The 14,405-nt window shown below is 42.0% G+C and overlaps 1 protein-coding gene across 2 annotated transcripts in view; it reads left to right on the top strand.

The window, feature by feature from the left end:
- Positions 1–14,405, top strand: part of LOC145343904 (anoctamin-9-like) — a 117,118-nt gene that overhangs the window by 80,323 nt on the left and 22,390 nt on the right. For both annotated transcript variants that reach the window (XM_080190409.1, XM_080190407.1), the window contains 5 exons: positions 3,292–3,328; positions 7,774–7,885; positions 9,985–10,042; positions 11,337–11,434; positions 12,331–12,473. In XM_080190409.1, the coding sequence (XP_080046535.1) occupies positions 3,292–3,328; positions 7,774–7,885; positions 9,985–10,042; positions 11,337–11,434; positions 12,331–12,473 (448 nt within the window). The remainder of the gene's footprint in view (positions 1–3,291; positions 3,329–7,773; positions 7,886–9,984; positions 10,043–11,336; positions 11,435–12,330; positions 12,474–14,405) is intronic.

The raw sequence follows: 14,405 nt of genomic DNA, 5'->3' as shown, positions 1-14,405 counted from the left end.
ATGGAAGAAAGCTGGTAGAAAGGGAGGATCAGGAGGACCGATGTACCATGATCACAATCACAAATGCTCTTGTTAACGCTTCAACAAGGGCACCTGGGTATCGTGAGCAATTAAAATAAGATTTGTGAAATATCAGCATAGTTCAGAGGTGATGATGTGGTACATGACCTTACAAAAGAGAAATCAGAAATGCTGTGGTAATTGGAGACAATGATGTGTTTAGTCTTCTTGAAGAGAAGGTTGAGGATGTCCAATGTTGGTTTCAAAACTGAAATGTAAGTAGACAGTGAAGTGACCATGGATAACTGAGTTATAAGGATTTGAGTGACAAAGCTATCAGGGGAGCAGTAATTCAGTTTCAATGAAGAAATGTTTGGAAAATGTAGGGGAGAGAAACTATAGATTAGCAGCATCTGAGAGCTGGAGTGGTTAGTTGAAAAGGAAATAGTGATAGAATCAACTATATGATAATTCCACAGTTAAAGATAAAGAAGATTTGGGGTTGGAACCCAGTATGAATTATGTGGGAGAACTGGTCTGATGTGATGATTTATAATAGAAAAATTGACTAAAGGGATCAATAGAAAACCTGAAGATTAGTCCAAGGAAAGAGACAAGGAGAGGTTTGATAATAGAAGGCCAGTAGAAGGGCAGAATGAAGCTTAAATAATCTTGAGTATGATGCAGTCTAGGTGTAATGAAAGAGTGAAGTACAATGTCGCAGACAGTTGGGGCTAAGAAGCATCAGTCAGCTTTAGATGATGGATCAACACAGCCACAAAGTAAATTGGAGAAGTGGTGGAAAGGGCTATCACCACATTTGAAAGCTAATGTCCTCTATAGGTCTCTACAAAAAGTGACTGTTAATCCTTGATGATATCAGCATATGCCTTACTGCTTGCCCTCCTCTTCTGATACCTCTTTTCCTCATTTAATCTTACCTTCATATCAAATGCACTCGCACACAGATACAGCTACACGTTGATCATGCCAGGTTTTCCACTTCCCTTAGCATTCTCTACCCCACACTCTTCTCCACTATTGGCACACCGTGGTTACAGTCAATCTAGAAGACGTACTGCAATATCTTTACTTCCAATACCTTCTCATCTCTAACACCATTAATAACTGGTATGTAAGTAGTATTATTAATGTATTGAAACATTAATGTATTGAGAAGTTCTTCACAGGAGCATTATCAAACAAAATTTGGGACTGATTTCCCAAAGGAGAAAAGGAGAAGGAGATGAAAAGGAGATTTCATTATAAATGTTCAAGGATCATCTTAAAGAAAGAGAGGAGGAGAGGTTTACAAAGGCAATGCAGAACTTAGGGTCTTAACAGCTGACTGCATGACTGCCAATATTGCAGTGATTAAAGCTGAAAATACTCAAGAGACCAGAATTGGAGGAAAAAATATGCATTGAAGGTTGTAAGGCTTGAGGAAATTATAAAGAAAGGGAGGAGAGAGGCCATGGGGGAAGTTAAATTAAAGATAAGAATTTTAAACAGAGACATTGCTAACCAGGATGATCTCGGGCAGGATTTTCTGACTTTGGGGCGAGCACGGCTGGAAATTTACGCCCTTGATGCACTTAGGACATGGGAGTTGAACTTTGGACAGTGCTAGGTTTATGGAGGACTGAATGTGGGACGCTGGCCATGAATGGCAGATAACATCTGTACAAAATAATTGCCAGGCAATGACCATTGTCAACAAGAGAGAATCTAACCATCGTCCGTTGGCATTAAATGGCAATATCATCACCGAAACCACCACTGTAAGCATCCTGGGAGTTGCCATTGACCAGAAACTGAACTGGACTAGCCATTTAAATACTCTGGCTACAGGAGCATGTCAGATGCTAGGAATGCTTTGGCATGTATCTTAACTCCTGACCCCACAAAGCCTTTCCACCATCAACAAGGCATAAGTTAGTGTGATGGAATACTCTCCACTTGCTTGAATAAGTGCATCTCTAACAATACTGAAGAAGGTTGACACCATCTAGTACAAACCAACTCAATTGATTGGTACACCTTCTACAAACGTTCATTCCCTCCACCACATTCAAACAGTGGTAGCAGTGTGTACCATCTGCAAAATGCATTGCAGGAACTCACCAAAGCTCCTTAGGCAGCACCTTCCAAACCCACAAAGGCTACCAAGAGAAGCAAAATCCCAACTTGGAAATATTTTGCTGTTCCTTCACTCTTGCTGGAAATCCTGGAACTCCCTCTCTAATACAATTTGGATGTGTCTACACCTCAGGGATTGTAGTTGTTCAGAAAAGCAGCTCACCACTACCTTCTCAAGGGCAATTAGGGATGAGCAATAAATGCAGGCCTAGCCAACAAAGTCCACATCACATGAATTAATAAACAAAAAAGAATTTTCAAATCTCGAGGTAATAAAGAGATAATGAGGATTTCAACAGCATATGAAACAGGGATGCAGTCGGGCGATGTTTTGGCAATGAAGATGGGCGATAATAACAATGGTGTGATTGTGGTCTACCTATCTACTGTCAAAGTCTAACTGTTTAAGATAAAAAAATTTTAATAATTTCTTATTTCTATTGGTCAATGAGCTGGTAACTATAATGTATAAATGCAAGATTATTACTGACTGAAGGAAGGGGTTAGAAGATTTTTTTATGTATGAATTCTTCTAACATAGAACAGTATTGAGATTTATTTCACAAAATATTTATCCATTTTCTTTTTCATGCCTCTTATTAATTTTATAAAATCACAAACTTACAGTATTTTGGGAAATAAATGTTAAAGTGTATGGGAGAGAGGCAGAGCAATGAAAATGAATACCTTGTTCAGAGTTGGCATGGATGAAATGGGTTGAATGGCTGTTTGTTCTATAAAATTATTTGATTCTAAAGGCTTTCTGAAAAGCTGTCTCCTCAACCATATTCAGTCACCTCTTCTAACTTTTCCACAAAAGCTAAATGTGAAGGACCTTGGGATTTCTTTTCTTGCTTTAGGACAAGTCATTTTCCTTGAAGTTAAGATTCAGGCGCATTAGTGTTTCATCGAACTTCAAAGTACTCAATACAATTTGATCCCTGAAAGTAAGGGTTCCATTCACATAAAAAGTAATTTAAGAAATAATCACAATATGAGCAACTGACCGGATAAACTGATACATTACAATCAATGGAGGGTGCACAACTTAACCAAAACAACTGTTAACTCTGGCAGAAAATATATGATTCTAGTGACATCTGCTTTGATCTGAAATAGGAATAAAACTATTTGTTAACATTTTTGTTTCAGATTAATCGCAAAGTTGCAAAGATGCTATGTGATTTAGGTATGTAATTTTCTAACGCTGTAAATTGTTTGAATGCTAATGTACCATAAGTACCAAGAGCTGACTAATATTAAGAAAAAATCAGGCACAGTCCCAAATAAACAAACAACTCAAATACAGCCACATTTTTTTCCTGAAGGATATGAAGAGGAATTACACTGAAAATACAATGGATGGTTAGTGTATTATAATTTAAGCAGTAGGTATACCCAGCGTACTGTCACTTCTTGAAGGAAAACAATGCAAGGGCATACTGTACTTTGCAGTAATGGTTGATTTAGGATTTACTAATGAGTGACAAAAAGTAGACATCCTCCTGTTCCTAGTTCTTATGATGTTATGAATTATTTTCTGGGGGTTTAAGATATGACTTCCCCAGCAGAAATCGTGATGTTTACCATTTCATGAATTTTCCATCACTTTGGAACCTGCTGCACCTCTACCTTTGAAGCTTAAAATAGTTTTGACAGGAAAAATTAGACATTTAAAATAAAATATTGCATATTAAAACAAATATGATTGTATCTTTAAACACAAATTAACAGAATTTGGTACCTTTCATTGTGAATCCAACCTCAGGCACATCTTGGCAATATATGAACTGAAATGTTTTTACAGCATATAGCTACAATAATCCCACGTGGCAGAGAATTCTGCATTTCCAGTACAAAACTGGCTTACTATCACATCTATCCTTTTTCCAAAATTCATGCCAATCCAGAGAAAGATTTAATTAACAATATGCTCATTAACAATACTACTGTCTTCACATGGTTCCTTGCTTCCCATTTGAATATAGACAAGCATATTTCAACAATGGAATTTTATCCTATCCTAATACCATTGGACTTCCCAAGGCTCTATATTTGACCTTCCCCTCTTTCTTAATTGTATTGTGCTTCCAGCAATGTTATCTGTAGGTATGGTGTTCCTCTCATATGTCCCATGGCCAAATCTTATCTACCATGGTACCATTTCATCCCTTTGGCTGCCTTTATACTGTCAGGCTACTTATACAGCATCAAATATTGGATGGGCCACATCTTTTTGCTGCTTAGTATTGGGAAGATCAATGTCTTTGACCACTGTCACAAACTTCACTTCCTCTGCCCTGCAACCAGACTCTCAGGCTTAAGTAGACCATTTATAAAAGGGCAGCCCCCAAAAAGAAGGGAACTGCCTGAAACAAAAGACAAAGCAAACTTAAAGACATCAAACTAAATTTGATTAAAGGGATCGGATAATACACCCCAGCCCCTGCGGTGCCCAACGAGCATGGAAGCCTCGACAGTGTCCTTGGACACTGCATGCTCCCAATCCTGGGACATCTGACTGTGAATGTAGCTGTGGTAGAATGGCAGACAGTTGGGTTGGACGATCCCTCTCAGTCGCCCACTGCCTGGACTTGTTAATAGCTTGTTTTGCTAAGCCCAGGAGCAGGTTCATGAGGAGGTCCGCCACCTTCCCCGCTCCTGCATACTGGGTGCCTGTAGATCAGAAGCGTGGGACTAAAGTGCAGACAAAACATAAATAAAAAGTTTTTACGGTAATTAAAGAGGGAGTAAAGCCTATAACATTGAACATAGAATCACAGAATCCCTACTGCGCAGGAGGAGGCCATTCGGCCCATTGATGCTGCACCGACAACAACCCACCCAGACCCTATTCCTGTATTCCCCCCCATATTTACCCTGTTATCCCCCGATACTGAGGAGGAATTTAGCATGAAAAATCCCATTCGCAAAAAAAGGGCAAATCTCTTGGGAGCCAGTGAACCAGTGCAGCCTACAATTGTTGCATGCGCCACCCTCCATCCCAGGTTCCCGAGGTAGTGGGGGAGGAACCCTCCATCGAGGGACTGCCAATGGAGACCTCTGCCGCCTGAAAGTAAAAAGGCCTGCCAAAAAACCTTTTGTTGATCTTTTGTTTGCACTTTAGTCCCAAGCTCCTGATCTATAAGCACCCAGTTTGGGAGGGGGGCAAGAAAGATGGAGGAACTCCTCATGACCTGCTCTTGGACCTAGCAAAACAAGCTATTAACAGCTCCAGGCAAAGGCATATCTTGACCCTCTTCCTCCTCCTCCAGCTAGTCTCCCTGCTGCTGTGTAATGTGCAGAATGCAGCAGATGATGATAATGCAGGAGGCACGCTCAGGGTCATACTGGAGGGCACCCCCAGAGCAGTCCAAGCTATGGAATCTCATCTTGAACAGGCCTATGCCCCGCTTTACTACAGATCGGGTGGCATCATGGACCTCATTGTAGCAGGCCTCCACCTCAGTCTTGGGCCTCTGCACTAGCATCATCCATCATGACCTCAGTGAGTAGCCTTTGTCCCCCATGAGGCAGCCTGGCAGCCTGGACTGGTCTTCAAAGAGCCCAGGGTTATTCTATCAGAGATTGTTCGATACCAGCAACCTTAGGCATACTCTTAATAGAAACAGCGCTGGACACCATGCATCCAATACAAGGTGTTTAATTACTTGTGCACAAGGAGAACTCGCCTCCATTGAAATGGCTAGAGTGGTTCTGACATTACAGAGAAACAACTCATCAGATATAGTCAATTACAGCAAATTGGGGGGGGGAGGGGGGCGGGGTGCAGGATCGGGTGGGGTAGGTGGAGGGCAGGGTCGGGTGGGGTCCGCTGCCACTCTGCGGGCGACCGGTCGGGGGGAGGTGGGGCAGAGGGTCGTGATTCTCTGGGTGGCAATGGGGGAGGTGGGTGGATAAGAGGGACAGTTATGTTGTGGAGGTGGGGTAATGTCTGTGGGGGCCCTCGCTCCCAGGCCACTTCATCCAATTTTTTGCAGCCCGGGAGCAATGTGACAGGGACCTGATTTTCAATTTTTTTTACTGCGCAAGTGCAGTTCAAAGCTCCAATTGGAGCTGCAGCATTTCAGGTGCGTCAAGCCCTGCCCACTGCGCGATTCAGGCTCACAATTTTTTTCTTCAGGCTAAGTGCGTATGGGCGCGTCTGAGTGCAGTTCTCCAAGTCAGATCTGAATTGTGCCCAGATTCAGCACTTAGAATCAAAATGGTAAAATCGGGCTCTATGTATTCGCCTGCTGGGCGAACAAGACATCTGTGACCTGGCAAACCCATTCATGTACTAAGGCCTGTGACATCCCACATAGATTGCCACTGGGTGACTGGAATGACCTTGTTGCTTAGAAATTAAATGCCGCTGTCAACTTAACCTCTACAGTGAGTTGGTGGCCGCCCCTGTCCTCAGGTGTCAGGTGTGCGAGTACCCCACACAAGTGCCAGCCTGTGTCCTTGGATAAGCAGAACTGGTGACGGCACATGACCTCTGACAGCCCCTTGAAAGATGTCCTGGTCTGATTTGCATCTGCATCCTCCTCCTCCTGACCACCCTTTCAGGAGACTGACCTCCCACCTCATGGCCAACGGCATGTTCCCTACTCCGCTTCCTGAAAGCCTGCCACTGGCTGCTCCTGGAGCAGCCTCCCTGCACCCTCCACCTCCTGAGCTGCCTCTTCCTCTTCGGCTGCCACTACTATAGTGAACTTTAAATCAAGAAGCCCAAGATCCATTCTGCATGGTGGGGGTGAGAGAGAGAGAGATCCCATTGCCACCCCCCAATCCCCTACTGGGACCAGTACCCTAACTTGTGGATGCTGGCAATGCAACATAATCTGTGATGATTAGGTTTCCTGCCATTGGCATCGTGAGTGCAGCAGGCAGAGAGAGCACACAGGTTGATGTGCAGGCATGGCCATTGCGTTCCCTTGAGCCATTGCCATGAATGCAACTACAGAATTCCCTTCCAGGCATCTATTGCAGGTCAGCGATATGGGGCAGGGGCAGGTCCTAATTATCACAAGATGGGTTCCCATTCACTGCAGAGTACATGCAGTATGAGTGTCTATGTTAAACAGAGCAACACTGCTTGGAGCACCAATTGCCTGAAATGATGAGTCCTCAAACAGCACATGATGCACCACCCATCTCCCCTCAAGTGGCCCCGCCTAAAACCCTAGCACTTAGACCAGTCTATCATAGACTAGCCACAGATATCCGAAACTAGCACAACGAGATAAGAGAATCGCTCCCATGTGTCCATTTTGATGTTATACTTACCTATAAAGCCCATATTATCTATAACCAACACAGCAGTTTTCTTCTGAGGCTCTCTGTCACTGAAATCCTTATATGTTCCTTTGTCACCTTTAAACTCCAGCAAAGCTCTTTTCTCACTCGTTTATCAACCTCCATAAGTTGTAAATTGTCCAAAATGTGACCATACATACCCTGTCCAGTAGGAAAACTCCCTCATTCCTCATCACTGTCTTCATTGACATCTATTTGCACACATTTTTATTTCTCTGTTTCTGATCTGTTTTCAGGCTGATCATTGGAACATTGGCTTAATCGTGAGGAGTACAACCTGTTGTGATTCAATCATGTTTTGGTATTTTGCAGAAAGGCCACGCACTGCACTGGCTCGAGAAAACAACTTCAGCATAAAAATGTTCATATTCCAGTTCTTCACAATGTTCTCATCCATCGTTTACATTGCATTTTTTCTGGGGAAGTGAGTATAGTGCAGCTGTGGACAAATTTGTATCCTAGCGAAGTGTGTTGGTTTAAACTTCATGTAAATTATTACTCAAATTTCACAATCACAGGTATTCTCCATGAAATCCCACCGTTGCCCCCCCAATAATCCCCCTCCCGCAAGGCCACCCCGCATAGACCTTCTTGCATGCCTCCCCCATTGCCGAATACTCCTTTGCGCAGCTCCCTTCTGCTGACCGTCCCCTGCCACTACCGCCGCCGCCTTGCAGAACTACACCCTGCATAAGCCACCTTGTCATAGACCCACCTTGGTCAGGTCCCACCTTCACTCAGACCCCACCCCATTGGCACTGCCCTTGGCATACTTATGGTGTACAAATGGGCACTGCTCAGGTCCTTGCAAACCTTCAAATACAAGTCTGTACAAATCAGCTGGTGATCTCAAAAGTACAGAGTTCATCATTATTGATGAAGTGAATGAACTGTTTCACTTAATCTTCAAAAAGATTTTTGTCTATGTGCTCCTGATAGAATCAGTTAACCTATTATTGTAATGGCTCTAAACATTTTCATCCAAATGCCTGTCGAAAAACACACAAAATAATTCCACAGCTTTCTTTAGAGATTCACTTGATGCATTTCTACTTTGCAATTACACCTTTATTGTGTCACAAATAACACTAACAATCCCAACGATGACCTTTTCCCTTTTAAAGTCATTTTGCTGTCTCTAGTTTCATCAAAAAATAACTTCCTGTGCCTTGTACACTTCTCATCATCAGAGGGATCTGTATTCCTGAATAATGTTAGTGTCTCTCATTCCACTGAGGTATAGTCATTTCAAACTTCCATGACCAAATGTTTAACTGAGGCTAACAATTATGAAGCATTCAATAAAATTGTATCAACATTTTGCAGCAATTTGCTGATAGCATTAATTCTTTAAAGTAAATGGTTCTACAATACAATAAAAACTGCAATATCATACTTTCCAAACTTCAGTTAAGGATTTTGCTTTAGCTTTCATATTTGGGGCATGATCTTACTGGCTCGCCGCACCAATCTATCAGTACGTTGAGGCTGGAAGATGGCAGACAAGGATTAAAAAATTGATTTGTGCCCATATCCTCCTGGTTTGCTGGTGAGATCAGCTTCCTGCCTATAAAGGGTGCGAGGCCAATTTACATAAAAGTAATCAAATTTAAAACCACTTACTGCTCCCACACAACATGTTTTGACTGCATGGAATCTTCCCCCTTGCTGGTGTGACTTCATGCTGGCGAGAATCACTACTGGTTTCCACCAGCAGAGTCCAGGCACCATGGCCATGGATTTAAGGCCATTGAAGTCTCCTGGTGGTTGGTCATGCAGGTGAAGGTATACAGGGGGGAGCTCTGCAAGGTGGGGGGGGGGGGGGGTTTGTGCAGGGAGGGTATTCAAGGGGGACTAGGCAATGGGATGGTCTGACAGTGGAGGTAAGGTTGTGGATTCGCCAGGGGAGGTTCCTGATGGCCCAATGCCGGCATGCTAGTTGGTGTGGGGGATAGCAATGCCGCTGATAACGAGAAGGGGTCTGACATCTGTGGCAGGCGGGGGAGTGTTAGGGTCGCCAGGTTCAGTTGGAGATTGGGGCATCCTGCATAATGGTTCCCCAGCACTCTGGAGCCGGCTTTCCCAGTCGACATAGGCTCTACCCCCACCCATGAGAGCAAAGTGCTCAGCTATCAGAAAAACTGACAGAATGTGGGAAGATTACAGTACCAAACTTGCCCACTGCATGGTGGCACAGTGGTTAGCGCTACTGCCTCACAGTACCAGAGACTCAGGTTCAATTCCAGCCTCTGGTCACTGTCTGTTTGGAGTTTGCACATTCTCCCTGTGTCTGCGGTTTAAGTTGATTGGCCATGCTAAATTGCCCTTAGTGTCAGGAGATTAACAGGGTAAATATATGGAGTTATAGGGACTGGGATTATGGTCGGTGTAGATTCGATGGGCCAAATGACTTGCTTCTGCACTGTAGATTCTTTGATTCTATGAAATGCATCAAGGGGTGTGCATTAGTATTACGCAACATGTTGAACCTATACTGCAGTAATTGACTTGTTTCTCTGCTAGGATTAATGGTCACCCAAGAAATTATGTGAGAATAGCAGGGTGGTGGCGACTGGAGGAGGTGAGTTGTAATTTGTGGATTTTCACTTTTTTCACAAAAACTTGAGACACAACATGATAGAGTTCTGCTGGCATCAATAAATCAGCTTTGATTTTCCTCTTCATCTCATTGATTTTCATCTAGTATTCCAATATGCAAGGAATAGGAAATACAGCAATGATCCATTGTGTTAGATTCTCACCCACTTGCCCAGTTTTCCTCTGTTATGTCCAGCTTGCTGATAGGTTTCTCTGGAATTGGTTGTATTTAATTGAGATGTCATGCAGTCCATTTATCTTCATTACCTGTCGGGACAGTTCTCTTCAAAAGGCCTTGATACAATTATTTGAACATCCGAATGAAGACTAACACTGCCCTTAGACTTCTACTGCAGATCAATCTGAAACAGTCATAGAGTCATACAGTCTACAGAAATAGGCCCTTCAACCCTCCATATTTATGTCGACCATCATCAATCCCATTTACCAGCACTTGGTCCATAGCCTATCAAGCCTTGGCGATTTGCTAAATGTATATTGCAGGGCTGCAAAGCCATCCATCATGGTGGTGTTACAGATGCTTGAAGACTCTTCTAATCAACTTTTCATTAGTTGCATGTTGCTGGAGAGCATAGCTGGTGCTTGTGAGTGTGGGAGCTGCTTTGTAAACTTTCTTTTGAAACCTGGACTATTGAGTCCGTAGGTTTTTCAGCATTGAAGGCAATGTCTCATGATGCCCTAGAAAATAATGTCTGCCTCTTTTGGGTTCATTCACAGCTTCTCCTGAATATTTGGGCTATGTGTATCAGCCTATGCACTCCCCTGCAGCTTTGTAAAATCTATTTGTTCTTGTGATGTAACAGGGCTCCAGATTAATAGGCTTCCTTCTAGAAATGTTACAATCATTCTGACGATGGTGCTCCCGTCAATGATAGGGAATTTCAGGATTTTGTTCTTGCAGCAATGAATAAATAGTAATATATATCCAAATCAGGTATTCATTGGAAATAATTGTGTTCCCATGATATTCATGTTCTTATCCTCAGTAGCAAGATTTACTGGACTGGAAGGTAAATTAGTGAATGGTTGCACAGTGCAACTGCGGGCAGAGGGGAGTTTTGTGTTAAGTGGAAGGACACCAGTGAATTGGATTGTTTTATGTTGGATGGTGCTGAATTTTCTTGATTTTGTTGTAACTGCAACATACAGTTACCATAAACCCTTGGGGAAATTGTACACTTAATATAGTTCCTTACTTCCCTTGTAAACAACCTCATGAATGGAGATAGTGATGTATTTTTTGTTTCCCTTTCCAGTGCCATCCAAGTGGCTGCATGACAGACCTCTTCATCCAAATGGCCGTTATAATGATACTGAAACAAATACTAAGCAGCTGTGTGCAGTATGCTGTACCGTAAGTCTATTTCACCAGAAAAAAACCTACTTAATTTGCTGACCACTGTTAATTACAGGATAGCACTGGCATCAAGTTGTGCATGTCCTGACAGAACATACAAAAAAGGAGAAGGAGCAGGCTATTCGGCCCCTTGAGCTGCTCTACCATTCAATAAGGTCATGGCTGATCTGATTGTAACCTCAACTACACATTCCTGCCTACCTGAGAACCTTGTTAATCAAGAATCGAATGAGCTCTGCCTTAAAAATAGTCACCACCTTTTGAGGAAGAGAGCTCCAAAGACTCACTCGGAGAAAAATTTTCTCCTCAAGTTCTAGATTCACCAATAAAAGGAAACACCTTCTCCAAACCCAGTCTGTCATAACCCTCAATATTTTAAAGATTTCAATCAAGTTGCTTCTTACTCTTCTAAACTCTAATACAGCAATTTGCCCCCTTTCTGCTTCTCTTGGAGACAATGACAACCTATCATAATACGATAAAAATTATGTATTGAAGTTCTTAGTCATCGAAAGGACAGTGGACTTCAGATAAATTACACTAGAACATAAAATTTTACACTTTGGCTACTAACTGTCGTTCCTCTATGAAAGCAAGAAGAATAACATTTAAATGTGGAATAATGAAGTTTATTCTGTTCTTGGCTTTTGTGATGGACAGATGAGGTGGGTCTACTAACCGGCCTACCTCCACATGCACACACTGCACAAACTTCTTTCTGGCTCACAGAATGCACTGTGAAATCTTTGTTAAAAGACAAACAACTAGGCAAAGACACACATTGATAGGGTGTGATTTTAGAAGGTACAGAATTGTGCAGGTCAGATTTTCTGAGTCCAAAAGACAATGCAACCTTATGTTCCTATTTAATTTTAATTATGAGTGCTTTACAGATTCCTAAAATATCAGTGGAAAAAATATCACAGAAAAATCGCAATGGATGATGTGAAGGATGCAACAATGAAACATTGGGTCAAAAACTATAACCTGAACCACGTCGACTCCTTTAGTTTATTCAATGAGTTTTTGGAAATGGGTATGTCTCTTACTGTACTTAAGTATGTTCACTTGTTCACCAGAACTTCCCACTCAGGGAGTTTAGGACTTTATTAATCCTCTCCCCAAATTGTAGTCTAAAACTCAATAATTTATTCAGAATATTCCTCTCAACTGGTTTTTTAAAATTTTCTGACCTATTTTGGTGATTCTAGGCTATTACTAATTTAAAAAATTTTCTGACTCTCTGTATTTGTTTTACCGTATTCTTAAGAAACATGGATTGGCATGATGTACGTGAAGAAAAACATTAATGCAAAATGTGTTTGTGCATGTACAACATAAGGATATAGATTTACTCAAATGGCAGATGCTATGTGGGGCAGGGGAAGCAAATTACATGAGAATAACATTTGAAGAAGAAATGAGCTTTTTTCCCAATTAAATCCTGAGAAGACTGGCTTTCGTTGGATATAGTTTCACAGTAATTGTTAACCCCAAGGTAACTCTTCTAAATGAGAAAGTAAGGCAGCAAAAACAAATATTGGGGGAATGCAAAAAGATCCAAAAAATAAATTTGAAGGCAGTGAAACCAAAGAACACTGAGCTTATGTGTGAACTGTGGTTATCACATACTTAACTAAAGAAGTAGAAGCAGTTGAAATGACTATGAGATGATAACAAGAATAATTCCAGATTTTAGATCATTGAATTTTGATCAAAAATGGAGGAAACAGAATCTTTCTCGTTCAAAAAAGAGAGCAAGACCATGATTCATGTTTTTAAAAGAATCTGGAAACTGATGTGTGGATGCAGGAATAATTTGTGCAATGTTAGAATTGGAGAATTAGAGGACATAATTCTGAATTAGAATGGGCACAAGTTAAACTTAACATTATCAAAAACATACTGGCATTCCAATGTACTAGATGCTTACTGTTGAAGGATCCAAGAGGATAGCAAATGTTGTTTGGAGGATAGCGAATGTTGTCCCATTGTTTAAGAAGGGGAACAGAGACTTCCCCGGGAATTATAGACCAGTGAGTCTTACTTCTGTTGTGGGCAAGGTTTTAGAAAAAATTATTAGGGATAGGATTTATAGTTATTTAGAGAGTAATGAATTGATTGGAGATAGTCAGCATGGTTTTGTGGAGGGTAGGTCGTGCCTTACTAACCTTATTGAGTTTTTTGAGAAAGTAACCAAAGAGGTGGATGGGGGTAAGGCAGTTGATGTGGTATATATGGACTTTAGTTTGAAAAGGTTCACCATGGAAGGCTTCTGCAGAAAATGCAGATGTATGGGATTGAGGTTGATTTAGTTAATTGGATCAGGAATTGGCTAGCAGATAGGAGACAGAGGGTGGTGGTTGATGGTAAGTATTCGTCATGGAGTTTGGTTACAAGTGGTGTGCCTCAGGGATCTGTTTTGGGGCCACTGCTGTTTGTAATTTTTATAAATGATCTGGATGAGGGTATAGTTGGGTGGAATAGTAAATTTGCTGATGACACCAAAGTCGGAGGTGTGGTAGATAGTGAGGAGGGGTGTCACAGTTTACAGAGAGACTTGGACAAGTTGCAGAGCTGGGCCGAGAGGTGGCGGATGGAGTTTAATGCGGAGAAGTGTGAGGTAATTCACTTTGGCAGGAATAACAGATGTGTAGAGTATAGGGCTAATGGTAGGACTCTGAATAGTGTTGATGAACAGAGGGATCTAGGTGTATGTGTACATAGATCCCTGAAAGTTGGGAATCAAGTAGATAAGGTTGTTAGGAAGGCATACGGTGTCTTGGCGTTTATTGGTAGGGGGATTGAATTTAGGAGCCGCAGCGTCATGTTGCGACTGTACAAAACTCTGGTGCGGCCGCACTTGGAGTATTGTGTGCTGTTCTGGTCCCCACATTATAGGAAGGATGTGGAGGCATTGGAGAGGGTGCAGAGGAGGTTTACCAGGATGTTGCCTGGTATGGAGGGG

This window comes from Carcharhinus amblyrhynchos, chromosome 6 (assembly GCF_965287045.1).
Source record: "Carcharhinus amblyrhynchos chromosome 6, sCarAmb.v2.hapA, whole genome shotgun sequence".
Lineage (NCBI taxonomy): Eukaryota > Metazoa > Chordata > Chondrichthyes > Carcharhiniformes > Carcharhinidae > Carcharhinus > Carcharhinus amblyrhynchos.
This window is presented reverse-complemented; position numbering and strand designations above follow the sequence as displayed.